The 20502-nt window shown below is 40.8% G+C and overlaps 1 protein-coding gene across 1 annotated transcript; it reads right to left on the reverse strand.

Moving 5' to 3' along the window:
* Positions 1–15595: 15595 nt before the first annotated feature.
* LOC124295122 (insulin-like growth factor-binding protein complex acid labile subunit) lies at positions 15596–18456 on the reverse strand. The gene has a single exon (XM_046743807.1). It carries the CDS (start codon positions 18150–18152, stop codon positions 17055–17057), a length of 1098 nt encoding a protein of 365 aa, XP_046599763.1. The 5' UTR covers positions 18153–18456; the 3' UTR covers positions 15596–17054.
* Positions 18457–20502: the final 2046 nt, after the last annotated feature.

Consider the following 20502-nt stretch of genomic DNA (forward strand, 5'->3'; position numbering starts at 1 on the left):
ATAAAGAATATCGGTAATACAGACCTGTCGAGTCAAGTCATACGGCGACTGAACGCTTCGGTATGGATTATAAACAACGAAATAACAGCTCGGGAACATGAGATGCGGAAAACTAACTCGCGAGGAGCTTAAAAGCGATAACTCGGTAGGTCTGTTTTACCGATTTTTCTTCCCCTCGGCGATAGGCAATCGGACATACCGCGTCTTTTACTCCGAAACGCCTCGCAAATGCTGATACAATCGTACGTCGCGGATGAAAATGAGGAAGCCTGGGAAGAAACTTCTTCGTATGACAGATTATTTCAAAGGAGTGAACGTCGGAACACGATGTATTTTCGTGACGCCGTACAGAAATTACGATTATCACGATCCGTTCCTCTTCGGGGCTGGTATATCATCAGCTGAAAAGCATGGCAGGCAGGTATGCACGTCACTTGCCGTCATCATGCCAGCCATAACAGCCGCGCTTATCTCGCGCTGGATCTTTTATCTATCGTCTTCGCGTCTTTTGTTTTCCCTGGCTATACACTTAACGTCTATACCTACACCGGTCGCGATCTGTATTTGCAAAGGCTTTGTAATTTTGTGCTCTGTACAGCCGTGATGAAAAATGCGCTGATGTACGTATTACACGCGTGTATGTATATAATAACTCCACATATTCGAGGAAGAAGAGTTTTTCCCCTGTGGTCGAATGATCGAGGCGCGCAGATATTCTACGAGTGTAATTAATAATAATAATAACAATAATAATAATTTATAATATCAACCACCCGAGGAACGGGCGATGGAGATAATCGTTGGTAATTAAATTCTTCGCATAGCTGTGTTTACACGTCTCGAACGAACGATGTTTTTTCTTTTTTTTTTTTTTTTTCTTTTTTTTTTTGTTTTATTTGTCTCGAGGTGTTACATCACGGTATATGTATACCTGCGAACTCACTCACCCGTGAATTTCATTATTTGCAATTTTTTCAACCATCAAGTTACACCTACGAGCCGCGACGAAAGCATTTCTCGTCGCTAAACTTGTCAACGGTTTAATTACAGTTCGGTCTGTAGCTAAGAATAAGATACCGCGACGATAAACGAGCAATGGTTGTAAGTCAAGTATGAAAAAAATCAGTTTTAATACGTGGAGAATAAAGATAGCTTGAACATTCTTACTCGGTATCTCTTTGTAATGCCGGGGGATTTACGTGCGAGGAAGATGTGGCAATTTTGACTTAGAGTTGACAACAACGTTGTTTTTTTTTTTCTCTCTTCCTACGTTACCTGTATAAGCATAGCTCTGCCGTGCCTCCGAGAATATAATCATACGAAACCGGCAATTCCGCGACATCCAAAGTCGTACGAATGTATCGGTTTCGATCGTTACGCGTCGAGTAACGATCTTCTCTTTATCCTGAGGAATTTCGATGAGATCCTGCAAATTGGCTTTTCTGCCTCGCGAAGAAAATACGTGCCGTTGTATATCTGGTGTGTCTTAGAAGCGTCCATAACCCCCTTCTTCGCTCTTTCCCTGTATTTATACGCTGTTAGGTTGATTCACGTAATATATTATTTTATTACGAGTACCTAATAAAATTGTAAATAATAATACACGCGTATATATAACGTTGGACTGGTGCAGTTCATAAATCAAGAGACGAGTATATAATTGTAATTTAAAATGAAAATCTTGCGGCTTATCTTATATTATTGCAATAATTAATCACAGAGTCATTTGTTGTTATTCGTCAGATTTACGACACCCAACGTGGGCTGCACCTCTTAATAGATATAAACAGACTGCATCGCTTACCGACATTTTACGAAGTCATACGTGACGTATAACGGGCGTACAATACGACGATTATCCCCATGTTTTACGTTTACTTCCGGACTCTCCCGAGTTTCCGTATATCAAGTTTTAAATCAATCGTACACCCGCGAATATTTTTTCGACGTTGTAAAGTTGACCTATACCTTTATTTATTAATACAACAAGTGCGCCAGCCGTGCGTCGATTGCGCTAAATTGGCTGCTTTATTCGTCAGACTCTCCGCAGCGTGCAGATAACTTTGTAAGCACGTTGCCGAGTGAGAAGCTCGGACTCTTAAATTCTGGTATTACAGGAACGTCCAAATTGAGGATTGAATTCTAATAAAGTTTCAAACGCAGATCTGTAATAAATAAAAATTGACGCTGAAACAACGATCCTCGGGTCGACCCGTCGTTGTAGGCTGGTCTGGCTTTTCTCCTACGTCGCATGACGTAACAATTACGAAGGAGAACGCACGTCGGCCTAGTTTATCTCCGCAGCGTAAGGTATATACGTATAATGGTAAATAGTGACATTCTACCTTCCACATTTTATACTCTGCACGACAAGCATACATATATTATACTTTGTATAATGTATCACGTTTAGTGTCTCAGTGCTTGGATGATATATTCTACAAATTATATAAAGGCCGATTGCAATAATTATGTCGAGATCTCGTCAAGTTGTACGCGTGAATCAGGCAATCTGCGACATATACGCTTAGAGAAACCTTTTTCCTTTTTTTAAAAAAATGCCATTTGTAAAATTAATCAAAGTTAATGAAACAATTGTTTGAAAATAGTAAAAAAAAAAAATCAATTCAACGAAATATACTTATAAACACGAAATATCAATTTATATTTAGTCAATTTAATGAGGTGATACTTTTTTCGAATACTCTCTGGTAGATTCATCGAGCAAGTGAACCTGGCTCACGACATTGAGATAAAATTTTGTTAAGAATTGAAGTTCGGTTTTGATTTGACAGAGCTTGGCGACGTCGCGTCGTGTTATTGAGAAAGCTTTTTACATATACTCTAAACATTTCCAAGATCTGTCAAGCATGAAATCCATTTTTTTTTTTTTTGGAATTTCTTCCAACGTCATGGGTAGTGGCGAACAATTTTGGAATACCTATCAATTATTATTAGACTTGCTTTTACTACCCAAAATAAACTCAACGAAATTTGAGTCGTTAATTCTCGTACGGTTAGAACTCCCTTAACGTTGGCATTCGTCGGTCTTCGAAGGCGCCATCAAAAAATAGAATCTGCGGAAGAAACGATGAAATCGTTTGAAAATCAGGAACAGTTCATCAAGCTTCTGCAAATGTTTGTGCCGATCTTAGATCGAGACACGCAAGAATCAAAATTTTTTCCTATTTAAATATTTCTCGTCCACAATGACATGGAATATTCGGTTCTTACGAACCGCGTTAAATGTCACTTATTTTTTACTAATATCAAACCCTGTACGCGTCGGAAAAAAAAGTCTCTGATTATTTATTTTGAAAATTGCGTCAAGTGCGTCGTTTTCACGTCAATGATGCGTATAATTTCATACCAAAAATAAGTTTGCAAACATTGACTGACCGCGTAACATATTTTCAATATAACGCCCCATTGATCATATCAAATTTTGGAGCCTTTCGCCCCGCTTAAGACCCTCGTATACTATAATAAGTTCGTGCGGATTATCCGTGGGTAATGGCCCGTATCCCAGACGATTAACCTTCGTCGTGTCAAAATATTGACTCGAGACAATTGACGAGGTGTGAAAAGTTTACAACAAATATATATTCTCGGCGTTTATCGCCTCCGTTTTCCGCGTGTCCACCGATACAAAATCCGTCCTTATTACACCCTCATCGTCGATCCATTTCCACCGGAAGGACCGAATGTCAGAATGTACGCTCCGCCTACGAAGTGCTTCGAGGACAACTCGAGGCGGAGCTCGATTTCCGCTACGCTGCTCGCTGCGTATTTTACTCACGGATAATCTCCTCGTCGGTGTTTGCGTTACGTACTCTTTGAGATTAGGAGGAATTTTTTTTTTTTTTTTTTATTTAATTATTTTTTAGGTTTTTTATCATTTCTCTGGACTAATTGTGGTCTGAATGTTACGTTTTGCCGGACTAAAAATCCCCCTGATGTATCGTACGTGTGCGGATTCTTTATTGGTCGACCCAAGAGGTGCCTCGTACCTGCGTGTGCGTAGAAAAAAAGACTGTTTTTCATCTACGAATCACCCGTAGAAGAAAGAATACTCGTATCTTTGCCTTGTTTTGATAAAATATAAATCGTTTGGTACACTGGGAGAAACTTTTAGTTCCGGTTACCGCTCAGTCTTTCACTATTTTCATCATTTACCACAATCGAAGAATATAGTTCTAGGTAGAAAATGAAAATTAGTTTTCTAGCTCTTACCGGAAAGTCTAGTATCCGTTGCTATTCTTTCTCGTTACGATCACTGTTGCTAGATTTTCGCGTAACTGTTGCGATGATTTAACGCTTGTGCAACGATAAATTGACGTTAAAGCCTTGTTTGACTAAAAAAGTAGAGTAAACCGAATAAACTGATTCGGCGTTGCAATAACCAAAAAAGAATCGACGATAGCGCAAAATGGTTAGGAGTACCTCGTTTTTCCTAATTCCAACAATATTCGGACAGTTTTTTTTAACGATACTTGTTTTACTCAATTTTTCTAGTTACTGCAATAAATGAAATTTTTCCCAGTGTACGGTTCGACGGTTCGACTGGATTCATTTTAATATTTATGTTATTATATCCATACTTATGGCTATTAGGATACATATGAGACCGTACTTGCGGTTATTTTAGGTGACTCTCAGGAGAAACCAGAATGAGTATGCATGTTTTTTGCATTTCATTCGAATAGAGAATAGTTTTGCCGTGCAGAAGCGCATCTCATAGATTGTAGCTAAATATCCCAAATTGATAGAAATATTTCCGATATGAAAATAACTGAGGAACGAAGAAGAGGAAAAAATTATTACAAAAATCAACGTTGAATCCAAGATCAGGCATCAAGCACGCCTTTTCTTTGGCGTTCGCGTTGTGCTCTCAAACCAGAATTTCGGGTCAGACATAAATGGCGCATACATTTCGTCTTCTCTTTTTTAGGGTGTATAAAGCTAAAAACTGGTTCTGACGGTCGAAAATTCGTTTAGATTTTACCGAGGCACGTACGGTAATCTCGATTATTTAAGACAGATATTTGCTTACAATTGCGACAGTTGCTGTTGATTAAACGGAAGAAGAAAAAAAAAATATCGTTTTCATACAAATATTCAGTGTACATCAACAACCGTATTTACTTATTTCAGACGAAACTCTGTTGTACGTACATTGCACTTTTCTGTCTTGAAAAAAAAAAGAAAAAAAAAACGAACTCCGGAAAAATATTTATTTCAACAGTCCTCAGCACAAATTTGATTGTCTATTTGAAATGTAATTACTTCCATAGAAACAATCAAATCTTTTGTTTGAATCGATAAATTATCCGTGCTTGCGGATTTGACATGTTAAATTACGTCGTGAAAAGTTAAAAATAGGAATATACTAGGGGAAAAACGAATCGTGAGAGATAAATTGTAAGTTTAGGTTGTTTCTGCAGTAGGATCGATCGTACACGCTTTGAATTAGCTGAAAACTTTACTTTGGTATTATACACGAGGTATTAAACTGTAACATAGAGTACAGAGATAAAACAACCGACGGTCAGATAACGATTCGAGAGATGTAGAAGAGATATGTAACGTTGTGTTATAAATGTATGTTTTCACCGCGTTGTACGTACAAGTTGTACAGTTTTCGCTCGTGTTTTCTATTTCCATAAATTTATTTTCGATCAACGATTTGTAGGCGGTACTTTTACCGCCGCGATGCGGACGCAATTTAAGCGAAATATGTAATTCCATTAACGTCTAAACAATTTTTTTCCAACCCCCTCCTCTTATTTTCCGGCAAGATTAAACGCGAAAGCAGCTAAGAAACCTCCGTGGCAATTCGGTTTACGACTCATATCGGTCACATCTCGAACGTTATATCTCGCCCACCTCGTACGCGTACCGTTCAATTAAATATTTTAATTGGCAGTGTATAAACAAGGTACCGAGTTAAGCGGAGTCAAATTTAATTAACTCGCAATTAGGGCCAACTAATTACACCAATTGTCTCGTACCAGTAGGCGTGCGAATAACAATGGGTATAACGGAATACGGGGGAGAAAACAGTTAAAATACCAAGGTAAAAATGGCTTCTGTAAATTTATCTCCTTACAAATCAAAGCGCATGCCGTAATAATTTAAACTGTACATCTCGCAAGAGAGAAAAATCCGTTCTGTACACGTATAAACGAAAACCTTTATCGGTATGTGTAATAACCTACACTCACTCCGCTTGCACGGCTTAACGCTGGCCTAATGGCTTTGGAATTACACACCGTGAGGTGCGAAAGCTGCCCCTTGGAAAATTCAAGCTTTTTCCACGATGTCGAATTCGGCTTAAAACATCACCGCGAATCGTCGGAAGGTTGTAAACGTTATTCACAATATCGAGGCCTAAGATCGGCGTGCAAGTAGACGTCTGCAAAACCAGCCGGATTTTAAATAGTAAGTTGTAAACTTTCAGGACCATAAAACAACACCCATCTCGAGGGTCTGTTGTGTACACACCGATGGGAGGGAGTACCCTGCGTACGGAGAATCCGAACGACCCTGCAATTTGCCATTGAATATTGATTAAAAATGGCGGAGTACCGCTCGGCAAAATGGTGCGAAAGCATAAAGTATACCCGTAGAGGGTGAGTCCAGCTGTCGAGGGTCCTTTGTTCGGGTTTTCACATTTCTTCGAGGGACAACTTTACCACCCCAATGGAAATTTCACTCGTTCCCATCCTCCTGTCGTATAACTTCTACCTGAGTTATCGGTGCCCCACATCCCGATCACTTCGGTTATTCTCAAGTTGAACTTGACCCTAACTGTATCGATGCGCACCATGCGCCGATGAATAATTATCTCTTCGTGTCGAAAACAATTTGGCTTACCTGCGGGGGTCCGGCAATTCTCGTTCTACTATTATTGCCCGTTTCTACTCAACAAACAAATTTCATTGCTCCTAGTGCATGCGTGCCTTCGATATTTACATCAACTCATTTGTCGACCAGCAAGCGAAACCTGACAATGGCCGAACAGAGCGGATAGACGATATCCTTTTCTTGGGACCCTCTTACATCTTTGTTTCCGATGTACATTACCAGTAATGTATTCGTATTAGGGTGATCCTTATTTTCGACTATATCGAAACGTGACCGGGACGCCCTCGAAATTGATTTTAAACAAATAAACAGAAATTTCGTTAAAAGCTCTGTTTCAGCCCTCAATCCTCTCGCAAGATCTGTCGAGTTTGCCATTTAAAATGCACAAATTTTCACTCAACTTCAAGTACGTTACATATATTTGATCGTGGGACCGACTGTTGGAAAAAAATTTACAAACGTAAGAAATCAATCAGCATTGGTGCTACTATTTGATAAAAATGCCAACATCGACGTCGGACCATTTCGTGTCGATTGTACGCTGATATGAAACCCACGAATAGCGTCAAATTTTAAATGGCTGCAGTTGACGTGGAACGCTCCATAGTCGCACAAAATAAGTTTGGGAAAAAGACTTTGGCACAGCTACGTGGAGCAACAATTTAGATATTCACCCCACGACCATGCTAGGAAAATTTTTTACAGTTTCTACTCGGCATTTCGGTTCCTAGGAATCGTTGAATGGCCTTTAGTACGTCCTACGTCAATACCGGCGTACCTGTGTACAATATTGTCGTCCGCCAAGTCGAGTTCGAGCAATAAAGATTCTCGGCAAGGGTCGGTCAAAGTTCGACGCAAATCAGCCGCATTGCAATGGCGAGTCGAGAATCGACGCTTCTTCGTTAATTCTGTAACACGATTTAATCGTCACGTATTTGGTATCATTCGTGTGTTGAGCTGCGATGATTTTCCTTTATGAAATTGAAGAAGAAAAAAGGAATACTAATATTAAAAACGTTTCCACTGTACGATGGTTCATTTTTTTATTTAGGAACTAATATTCTCTATAATTTCACTGCGACCCTTTTTTTCGCACAGAGAGACAAGACGGTAGTGTTAAATATTTAACATTCAATATTGTACCGATATTAATTTGTGATCAGCAATTAATAATGACACGAATCAATTACTATCGAAATAAATCCGCGCCATTACATTCGAAAAACAATTAATTTTCTCAACTAAATAACCCACGACTCAGTTCAATTGATCTTATCTACCAGATTTTTCATCAGTTTAGCTCGATTTGAAGCGAAAAATTCGTTTCTAAGCTTTAGATTATAATATTTAATTATTTCTGTTTTTTTTTTCTTCCGTCTCTTTACCAATATTTAGAAATCAGTCGTAGCCTGTTAGAATATAGTAATTTGACAGGAACTCGATGTACTGCGACTATTTGATGAACCGTTCAAAACTTGACGATATTTCTAATGAAATTATAGTTACTCGATTATGTATTAAAAAGAAAAATTTAGCAATAATATGTTAACCCTGACATATATATATATATATATAAAATATTGTATGTATTCCTAACGTTTGCTAAACAGGAATATTCCGAACCTAACGTAAGAGCAGGAAATACGATCGTCACATCTGCTTTACAATATCGTTTACGACGTTTTTTTTTTTTTCTGCTCATAAAAAAATGATCGACTCCTCGTTTTATTTGTTTCTAAAAACTACGATCGTCGTACACTTACTCGGGGCTTTCTGTCAAACGGATTAAAAATTTCAGACCAAACATCGCACGCACCGATTACAGTCTCGACATAGATCCATGACTGTCGGCTGCGCCTTTAACATATACCTCATACATGTATGTATAATTTTCATAATTTGTCCGATCACCATTCGCCGATGTAAAATATGCGCATCGTTAATTTGCCAGGAATATATTTCTTCTTTTCGTTTTCAATGCTGTAAACTCCGGCGGCGATCTTTTAAATTTCGTAAACAAAAAAAAAAAAACAAACAAAAATAACAATTTCGTACTCTATACCCAGATACATATACATTTAACATATATAGGCTTATATTATATGTATATGTATATATCCACCTATATTTCTTACCTCTTGTATAAATTACTATGCATTTATACCCAGATCGGGAGAACTGTTAATCGGGTCGTTAATTGTTTTTTTTTTCTTCTCTCTCCCTCTCTCTCGTAGTTTTCTATCGACTTCTCTCTACGTTTCGTCTTCGCTTAACATGCAGCGTTGTAACACATGTACCCCACCCGTCAGTCCGTTGACGCATTTTATATGTAACATCGCGCGTGAGTTTCGCGTTGTAAAATAATTATTCATCACCTGCGTTGTAGTGCGATTTTAATCATTTCACCCGTTCGACATAAGATTGAATTTTCGGTAGTCGAGTTTCTGCTCTCAAATCACGGAAGAAGCCCGGGATCCGTGTACATATTTAAAAAAAAATATATATATTTCTAATATACACATATATTGTATATTATAGGATAAATAAATTGTGTAGCGAGTAAACTGAAAATTTATTGACAGCTGTAAAAATAACATGGGTCCATCCCGCACCACGGGTACAATAAACTCGCGCGCGTTTTCATACACGTCAAACTTATCTCTTTCCCATCATCTAAGTATACCCATACCTACATGGTTACATCGCATACCTATGTTGCTCAACGTACATGTATACGATTATATACGCGAGTGTGCTGTACAAGCACACACGTAAGGCTGTGGTAATTTAATTTGAATTTCTTTTTGCGGCCTGTTTTTCCGCCAGATCATGTAGGCAATAATAACAACAGTAAAAATAACATTGTAATAATAATAATAACAATAATAGTAATAATAATTAAAATGATGACGATGATTACAGTATTAATGCCCGCCGCGCGTGTGACCCGTAGTTTGTTAAAATCCGCTGCGGAATGTCCGGTATACATAAATGCCACTCGCTACCGTAATTATCCTCTCTTGATGGGCCGACCGTGATTCACTGTGAATCGGAATTTCGAATCTCGCTGCGTCTCCGTCTGTGTCGCAGTCTTACGGGTTAAAAAAAAAGAAAAGATAATTATTAGCTCAGCCGTGTGAGTTAGATTTTTACCATATATAATGTATTATAGGTATAAAAATTGTTGAGGTTTTGAGGAAACGAACGAAACCGCAATATCGTCTCTGTCGAAAGACGCGATTTTCTCCGATCCGCGAATGAAGGAAATGTAGAAAAGAAAAAAAAAAATGGCGCGTGTCACATTTGGGTGGAGAAATTTTGCGATGAGTGAAAAAACGATTTCCAATCAACGATTCTTGGAACTGTCTTTTTTTCTTTTTTTTCCCGTTTGAACTACGGTATCGACCTATCGAAGAACGAAGCCAGCCGTGCGTTTTTTTTAAATTTATTAACCGCGAATAAAAATTCCTCCGCTCGCGACAGATTGTCGATTCGGATGCCACCTGCGTCCGAACATCCAAGCGCGATTTTCTCATCGTCTTCGTTATCTCGATTAATTCTTAAACGCAGCACGAATCTCGAGAGAGATCGCGCCGTCTTACGATTTCGAATAAATATTAACCCTCGTATGTGTGGTTTGACGCAATAACGCCGGACACGTGGATGTGTGATAATTCATTGAGGCACGACTGTGTTTAATATATCTCCGAGCCGCATTCGGCCAAGCCGTCTTGGCTTCGACTCGACGGCCATTAATTGGCGGACATCTTCGTTGCCGTTAAAGCGCTGCTTTAATGATCAGACTGTAAAGATGTTTTCTATTTCTATTTCCTTTTATTCCTCTGCAGCGTGGCATCCTCTTTCCCGTGTGTTTGTGCTTTTTCATCTTCCTCTTCTCCTTCTTTTTCTTCTTCTCTTTTTTCCTCTCGTGCTTCTTTTTCATTTTATGACACGACCATAAACTCTCGAGAGTCTCCGCGAGACGGGTCGAGGTTTATCCTTCTCGATGCACACAAGACACACATCGAAATTGTATTATCTGATTGTGAGACCCATCTCGTGTCCCGTTCTCGCACGCTGCAGCCTGACATTTAAAAGGGCCTGTACCTTACATCTATGTACACCTACGCACGCACGTTTGTATGTATGCATGAAATACCCGTAACCTCAATTAATTTGCTCGGGAATGCGGCCTTTCGAAAATCGCATCGTCTACGTTTACTCGTATGGCTTGACGGTAATTCGTTATCCCGAGTCTCGAACGACGACTTATAATCGTTACAGATTTATACGAGTCGAAAGACCCTAGAATTTGCATCAAACTTAACAAATCAGTCTCGCCTACTTTGATATTCTTGATTTATACCTACCGAGTAAATTGATTTAATCAGCAACAAAGACCCCTTATTAACAACCATCGGTATAATTATCCCCTTTAAATTTTCGGCCTCATCTCGGATAGCGCAAAATGGTTAGGCGTACCTCGTTTTTCCCAATTCCAACGATATTCAGACAGTTTTTTCAACGATACCTGTTTTACTGAATTTTTCCAGTTATACCCTAACAAATGAAATTTTTCTCAGTGCCGACGATTTGATCGCTGCGCTCTTCCTTTTTACACCCTCCTTTTCAATCGCTTTTCCAGAATGCAGCCACATTCGTATCAATGTTCTCGTTTTTTGGTGCATGGCTCGGCCAAAGACGCACACGTTTATAGGGCACCTCGGAGTGCCGAGAGGGCTTCAGCTTTCGGCTCGAGGTTACAACACCGTTGGGCACTGCTCAACAGCTCACCGCGGAGCTTGCAAGCCGTCATAACTTTACATAAAATTAGTGGCTAAAAGCCATTCGCCGCTGTCTAGAACTCTCGAGGTTCTCCTGAAACTGTTCAACTATACTCATCCGGGAGTGGCGGAACTGTGAGGGAAGAGACGCGGCCGCGTAATGGACCGCTGATATAATTTCGAGAAATTATCATTAGGTTCGTCGTGAAATTAACCGTTCTCACTAACGGCGCACAATTTCTCACCGCAGCTTCGCGTTCCTCGAGTTCTTACATGCAACCTATATCGTATCGTATGCTTTTGCATTCCCGGCGCCTTTCCTTCGATCGCGTTGTTTTTACTTAAATTTTTAACTACGAGAACACCGCGAGAAACTCACCTTGACAGAGTTGACCGAACGTCAGATTTCTCGTCAGTTTCTTTCTCGCCCGCTCGCGTTTCCCACGACGAGCGGTGAAACTTGCGATAGGAAAGTTTCAGTTCCTCTCGAATCTCGATCCCGACTTCTCGGGATTGAACTCGGGCGAACGTCTAACGGTCATGGGAATATCTGCGGCCTCTTTCAGATTCGAAACGTAGGAAATCGTATCGAGAAATCGTATGGAAATGAAAAGTCGACGTTCCGTCGCCGCAGCTTTCGCCCCCCGTTACAGCCTTCTTAAAAAACGTAAGTTGGTTAACCTACGCCGGATTCTTTCGTCTCAGGACGCATCTCGTGCGGCTTTTCTACGTACCAAAGCGGAATTATCAGAGAGCGCGCGTTGCGAGCAGGTAAAACTAACCGGAGATAAGGGGAATTTCTGTAACTAAACGAGACGTTCGCTTCGCAGTCGCGTTGCGGAGATTTTCGTCTCGAGATAAAATTGTATTCTTCGTTCCCGTTGTTAAACCTACCCGCGCAAGCAGCTTCGTATGACTTATTGCCTGCGGGAATAAAGCTTGTAACTACACGCGTACAACCGACTCCGGCAACCTGCATGGCGCCTCGGACAAACCACCGAACTAAAATTTACACGCGTTTAGCTTTACGACGCGTTACTCGTACAATCATATCCGTCGAGCGCCGAGCTGTTGACGTATATTAGCGCGTATTTATAGGCGAGCGTAAAATACCTCGGCATATGATATGCGCGTGCGTCTGCGACGTACGAACGAATCGTAAATACGTTGTGTGCACAACGCGTTCGTCAAGCTCTGTCGTTACGAAAACGCTTGTTAATTTCTCACTTTCGAGCCGACGACACGCGACCGATTTTCAACTCTCGCCTCTGCGGGCAATCATCGACGTCTTGCGGATAGAAATTTCCTCACTCCTCGTGATTACGATCGCATTCTTATTCCCTTCATTCTCAACTCCGCCGACATTGTGTGGTACTCGTTACGAAGAGATACACCCAAATCCGAGCGTCGTTGCATAATGCAGCGAGGCACGGCTTGCGTTTCTCATTGTGCAGACGGAAGCCCGCAGACGTTCTTCCGTAATAATGGTTGCGACGTAATGGAGACGTTACAGATCGTCCTGAGCGGCGACTATTGCGGCACTTACAGCCGTTACTGCCGCACATCGCCGCACTACCGTAAGTCGTTATGTTTCTCTTTTGGGCGAGTTTGACGCCTCCGTAACAGCCGATTGTCGCCAAGGGCGTTTTCTTTCCCTTGAACGAGAAACTCCTGTCTTCGTTTCCGCGTCGGATCGGCTTCCGCGATTAGTCACGGCGGTGCCTTTTACGTCACAACAATCATTAAATATGACGCAAACTGATTTACAAGTCAGGTCCGACCAGCCGCGGTAAAACTTTCGGCTCCGTTTTTATTTCACATAAACTCGTCTACCCGACACCCCGGTCATCGGATAACATAATCAATGTTTCTCATCGCGTTGACCGCGGTTAAAACGAAATTACCTCTTAGATATTCCGTTACTCCGTTCTTCTTCTATATCAAAATTTACCTTATACGACTAATTAATTGAGCCCAACAATTTTTTTTTTTTTTTAGTATTTTAATTATTGTACGAAACTTGACGGTTTTCGAAGCGATGGATAAAAAAGCAAAAACAAAAAGAAGAAAAAAAGAAGAAAATAAAACCAACGGTCTTTCATCCGTGCGAACCGAGTGTTGGTATATTATTTGTTGAATCCTAGAAACCTAGAGGGTTTACGATTACGAGGGTTTCTCCGACAGATGGGCAACCGAAGTGACATCTTACTCGCTGTAAGTATACCAGATGTAACCTTAATTGCCTATCGGCAGGCGAAGAGGTCTTCGCATTATCGTTCATCTTCCGGGAATTCTCCCGGTACCTATAGACCCAATCTCAGGGAACATGACGATAATCGTTAAATTTCGACGTAATCGATGACAACGCAATTATTCGCGTCGCATCCGAACAATATTCCTATCACGCGCGGAGACAGTTTTTCCAAAAATGGCAGGGAGAATGAAACGCCGTGTCGGGAGGTAGGATGCAGACGTTGGTGTTTAATTGAACTTTGTCACTTGGGGTGTAGAATATTTGAACGGTTTTTCCGATTTGTTTGTTTGTCCGGTGTCCCGTTTCTTAATTTTCCAAAGTGGCCCGCGTCTTCGAGCCGCAGAGATTAGGTCAGGACGGGTTTCTGGTGGAGCGTTTGGGATTTTACAACGTTCCGAGTCGTAGAATCGGAGTCTTTTCAATTCGTTCTTAAACAATCTTAATTTTATTGCCGCATGGTCTTTATAATCTTTGTCGGTATGGGTATTATGGCTCGTCTTGTAAGCGCGTTATGCTACGGGGATACAAGGTACGCGCAGGGACCTTTTCCACCCCGCATACCAGGTAAGGTTCGCCCTTCCCGTCAACCTTTACGACGCCGAGGACAGGCCCTCGCAACTAGCTTACCTCGCAGTAAAAAAATTGACCCACACGCCCGTCCACCACCTCGTTCGTGTCCGGTTCCCGGTTCTTCTTATACCTCGTTCCTTGGCTCTCCGCTTCAGCGAGGATGTCCTCGATTTTATAACACCGTACTTAGAGGTATTAGCCCGAAGAAACGAGCAACTAAATACACTTTATTTCGCTACAAAGATACGGAAACCTTTCCGATAATCCGTGAATTTCTACCTTCGACGCGACTTAAGACGACGGCAAATCTACCTTCTACGGAGGACGGTATTTTTTACCGGGGTATTACGCGAAGCCCGTACCCCGGAAAAACCTCCGACCATAATTTTCGGTTGGCTTGGCGAGCCGACCGCGACGGTAAAAAAATTTCATCCATATGCGGGGTGGATTTCCAGCCGGGAAAAACCTTTTTCGGACTCGTCGCGTCTTCGTGAAGCACTTGTTAGGTACGAGTACCGGATACTGCGAGGGTGAATGCGGTTCCGGGAATTCGTCTTGGAACTTTTCCACCCTCTTGGGCAGGAGAAAAAGCTCGATCCGTACCTTGGTGCGTTCGCGCGAGATTCGAGTTTGAAGAAACTGCGGCTTTCGGCTCGCGTAAATGCCGGCATCGTGCCCACCTGTTCGCCGGATCGTCGAAGGGGGCTTCTCTCCTTATTGGAGACTTTTTAACCTCGGCTCCGCCTCGCGGCTTTCATCTTCGGTTCTTTGTACCAGCATCCAGGGCTCCGGGCCACCCGTCGGGATGCTGCACGCTCTATTGTGCCAATACCCAAACACCGGGGTTAAGGTTCGTTTTAAGTTACAACTTGAGAGGAACTCCTTCGGGCCTCAGGGGCTGTGCCGAGTTAGGCGTTTCCGACCGGCATCGCTTGGCCAACCGGTCCAGCAACTCTGCAGTCGCCGCTGATGCGCGATGGAGAATTCGAGCATCGACTCTTTTACACGTCATTCGAAAATTCCGCTTCGTGCTTTCTGATACCGGTTTTTTTTTCTAATATTTATTCGAGAGGAACAAGGTCGTCGAAATTTCGAGTCAATAAATATACACATATACATGTAATGCATTGTTAGTGATTGTCGTCAGTTTTTATTGTTATTTTCTCTATACGTTACATGTATTATCGAGCGTAGCTAGTCAAGTATGGGGGTGTTGTTGTTCGAAGTTTAATAACTTATTGTTATAAAATTTTTGTGACGTCGCTTGAGCGGCATAGCAAGTGATTCGGACTTGACACATGATTTCATAATTAGTGGTAATCGTGTAATGGATTTATATATTTACAATATCGCTATAGTAAGAAGAAACTTATCGATAGTGGTAGCGGTAAAATTACTTGTAACGGAGAACTTTTTATTTCAAGTCATGGTCTCGAGATTTACTTGTAGAAACGATCTTGACTGTGTAAGAAACGGAATCGAAGGTTTTTACGTCGAATGTTTGGAACTCGTGATAATTCCCCGACGAGGAGTGTGCGTGCTTACGGTTTGATATAATTTCCACATTATCTTCGTTCATCCTGGATTCGTACGAGAGAAATGTGTCGGAAAAACAATACAAGAAATGCGTAAGGTTAGCTGTCGGATTATAGATTTGAAAAATACTTTGATTTGCTTATCGAAAAACTAATAGGCTGTTTGTGCCATGTATTTTGTAATTGTCAGAGTATGAAAAATGAATTTGAGTTACATTAATTATTACCAAAGTAATGGATAATGGATTGAAATTGCATTATTCGTTACTAAAGTAATGAGCAATGGATTCGGAATGCACTAATCATTACGAAACACAGCGATAGGTTGTCAATTATAATTGCAATAATCATGACTACGGTAATGATTGAGTTATATCTTTTTATGATTCCGCATGTAACCGTAATATATTATTTACGTCATATATTTATAGAATTTCGTGAACTTGGATAAAATTTAACAAGATTACATGTACTAATATACGATTACGTAACATCACATGCATATAATTTCACATAATTTACAGTGACAAATTCGAGGGAGCAACAACTCGGGGTTCAATCGACACGTTAATTTTATAATTTGAATTAATTTGAATGATCCAAGTCAATTTTTGTATTTCCAATTAATTCATTTTAGCCCAAAATAATTCTCAACAATCTCCTACGGTAGTAAAAATTAATTCACGTTAACTCGTGTTAAGTTTAGTTAATTCGGTACTGATTACGAATTAATTCAAAAACCATTGTCACATTAATTCCTCGAGTCATTTCCCCCTCGACAAATTTCCCCTTCGAAATTAGACGAGGGTCTAAATTTCGACTCGGAGATATTCTCGCGTGGTATCGATAAAGCTGATTGCGTGAACCTGAACCGGAAAGTATCAGATATTTTCAGAAGGTAGTAGAGACATCGTACGAGAAATTATTTACTCAAAGATTTTATCTAGCATGTTGCACAATTGTTGATTAACCATAACTTTCTTAATTAGATCGACCATTTCGGTAGACTCAATTTTAACGCGGGAAGTAGCGCGCGATAATAATTCAGAACTCGAAGATAACTCTCGCGAAACTTGGCAGCTGAACTACGGCTCGGTCAATTGCAGTTAGAGTGTTATTAACCAGCCAGAGTGAATCCAGTTTTGTGAGTCCAGCGAACAAGCCACTCGGCAGTGTTGCGATTTTATTGTTGACCAAGCTTATGTGCGATATTGACGAGAGGCCTTCGAACGCACCAGCTTCTATTACTGAAATCTCGTTGTTGTCAAGACCCAGATGGTATAAACTGCTTAGTCCGATAAAAGTGCCCGACAGAATCGTGGATATATTGTTCTGGTCGAGCAGTAACACGGTCAGTTTTGGCAATCCTCTGAACGCCCCGTCATGAACGGTCGTTACGGCGCTGTCGGAAATGGAGAGAAAATCAAGCTTGCTCAAACCTTTGAAAGTTTCGGCTCGCAGTTCTCCGATATTGTTCCAGTTTAAGTAAAGATTTTTTAATTCCGCGAGGCTTTCGAACGAGTTGGGAGCGAAAGTAGTTATTTCGCTGCGCTCTACCGCCAGAGAAGTCAGCTTCGGAAGACCAGAAAATGTCGTTTGATTTATCGTCTCAATCGGATTCTTATCCAGGCTCAGCTTTGTCAATTCTGATAGTCCGTTAAAAGTCTCTTCCGGTACGTGGGTGATCAGATTCCAATCCAGTATCAACTCTTTCAATTGCGACAGTTCGTTAAAAGTCCCTTCCGGTATGTGGGTAATGCTGTTATTGGCCAAGGTTAATCTTTCCAGGTGGGGCAGTTCTTGAAACAAGCCGGGAATCGGCGTAACTGCGTTGTTTTGAAGGTGCAGATTTTTCAGGTTCGGCAGGCCAGCGAATGCTCCAGGTTGCAAATTGGAAATTCGATTTCCGGCAGACAGGTACAGAGTTACCAGTGAGACATTTTTAAACGCTCCGGGTTCAATCGACGTCAAATCGAAGTTGAATATTTCCAAACGATCGTGATGACTTCGTTGCTTTACTTCGGTTAAAACACCTTCGACGGAACTGCACACGGTATAGTCGAACACATTTTTGCACGTCGGCTGCGTCTGAGCAAGCACAACCGCCAAAACGAAGTTCACTATCACTGCGCGACGAATCATGATGCGATTCTATTCTGACGTCTCGCCTTTTGCCGCTCCGGCTATTTGATATGTTTCGGACTTTGCCACCGTCGTTGCGTAAAGTCACGTGACCGATCGTGCCGGGGATGATAATTCTGATGATTGCCAGATACGTAAAATACAACAACGTTTTTCGCGTTACATACCCGGTGTATTTACTCAACTGTTCTAAAAAGGACGAATATTTTTGGTCTGCGAGTAATGAGGCCTGTTACTTTCTGGGATGAACGTCGCGAGAAATCTTTCGTCCGCTGCGTGATTTTCGACATGACCTCGATTTAAAAATCTTGTTGTGTTCAGGTTCACGAACTTCGATGATCTGGATTGTATTGATATCTCGTTCAGCCTTGATCCGAAATTATGTTGCGGGTGATACCGACTATATCACTATGCGTGACTGAAAGAATTCGTTTTACGCAACACTTTAATTATGAAATACATGTTTCTTCAATAGATTTTCAAGGTTTTGGTTTTTTAATATTGTTATTCACTCATTTAGTTATACTCAGGTTCGACGGTTCCGAATGTGAGTGTTTTATAATTTAGAATGATCTGAACTGTTTTTTTTTATGGGTGTAATTTTAATCATATCCGCTTTTGCCTTGATTATACCGTGTTTGTACAATTTTCAATCTATAATTTTCGCACCATTCCGGCAATTATCCCCCATGATATTGCTATAATCAATATTAAAATCCGTTTTGGTCTCGTTGTATCACGATTGTGGTGCCGCTTTAAATCCGTCAACATTTTAGATGATGTTATCAGAAAATTGAATGAGTCGTGTCGTAAAAATCTGTCAATTAATACATCAATAAACGGTTCCAAATTATCGGAAAAAGAAAAACCTCAACTAGAAATCTTATACCGTTCACTCATTTTCTTTCCGTTCCCCCGCGCCTGCTTGGTCTTATCTCTAACAAATATCATATCATGCAATAAATTGTTGAATTCCGTCCAAATCAACCCTACAAACGTTTCCTTCCGATTGCTTTGAATACTTTTAAAATATTATTACCGAGTAGACTCACTTACCTTCACCTTTCAGTCCCGTTTTAGCCAGCACGTGTGGCCAATGGGAAGTACGCCTCTAACGCCCACCGAAGCATGGCCGTTTAATTCTGTTAAATCGATTCATACCCCTTTCAATGTTCTTCATACCCCTTTCGCAGGTAGGCAGTACTCGTAGCACGATAGTTCTCAAGCTTGTTCTATTCTATAAAAAGTATTTCTTTTGCGAATAGCTTAGGGTGTACTTAAGTATCGCTGTCTGTCACCTTCGAGTCTCTTTTTTTTAAATCAGGTGTACGTATATTTATTATGATTAATAGAGTTAGTTAGTTAGTTGGATCGGAAAGAAATAGGATTTATATTTCATAAATTGCAGGCAGATAAATAACAGATATCGAATTAAATTCAATGTAAAAGGAAATCGAGGATTTAGCTTCGAGTGTAACATTTAATTTTGAGATAAGAAAAAAAACCGAAAACGTTACCAATGAATATTATCAAATCATTTGCGTAATCCCTGAACATAATACGAGGGATTCATTGAGTCGTATCATTCTTGACGAAGAAATATATACGTTGCAATCATTTTTTTCGGTCTTTACAATCTTTGGAGTAATTGCAAAAATAGACCGTTGAAGTCTATCTTCACGGATTAAAATTTTAGGAAGATTCATTATTTATCATCAACATATTTGTTTGATCGAATAATTGACTTCGATGTATAATAATTACCTAAATTAATCAAGATTCAGCTGCGAACAGTATCGAAGGTTCACAAGTCGAACTTCACCTGCCATCCAAGACATCACGATACGTGCGTGGCGGGTCTAATTATCAGAGGTACAGTAAAAAAGACGTGTGCGAATGGAATAATTGTAAACACGACGCGACCTATCTACTCAGCATCGCATTCGGCTAGCCGGAAGAGACGACGGACGGTGTCTTGTCAGTATTGCTCCTAGAACGGCGTGCAAACAAGAAGTAACTGCTGTAGGATAGCGACGATGATGTCTATGATGGTACGATGAGAGTGCATGGCTATCAGCGTGTCGATTGGGATAACTGGCATAATGAAGTTAATTTTTTGTCGACTACGAAACGAGAGCAAGTCTGTGCGGATTACGGGATTCGCGGCCTGGCCTTCTGGGGACCTGATACGAGGCCTTACACCAGGATGGTCGACACGCCGGGAAACCAAAGTGGTTATGTAGTGGTAAAAAAACGGATAATGGTAGCGACCGATTACGTTCGGGATAAACTATACCGATATTGTTTACCCACATGCCGTATGAACATCGCCGGCGGTTGGATTTCAGTA

The sequence above is a fragment of the Neodiprion lecontei genome, chromosome 6 (genome assembly GCF_021901455.1).
Source record: "Neodiprion lecontei isolate iyNeoLeco1 chromosome 6, iyNeoLeco1.1, whole genome shotgun sequence".
Lineage (NCBI taxonomy): Eukaryota > Metazoa > Arthropoda > Insecta > Hymenoptera > Diprionidae > Neodiprion > Neodiprion lecontei.

What these genes read in the sequence shown, in the direction of transcription:
- LOC124295122 (XM_046743807.1), bottom strand. Translation starts at nt 18,152, where the DNA reads ATGATTCGTCGCGCAGTGATAGTGAACTTCGTTTTGGCGGTTGTGCTT.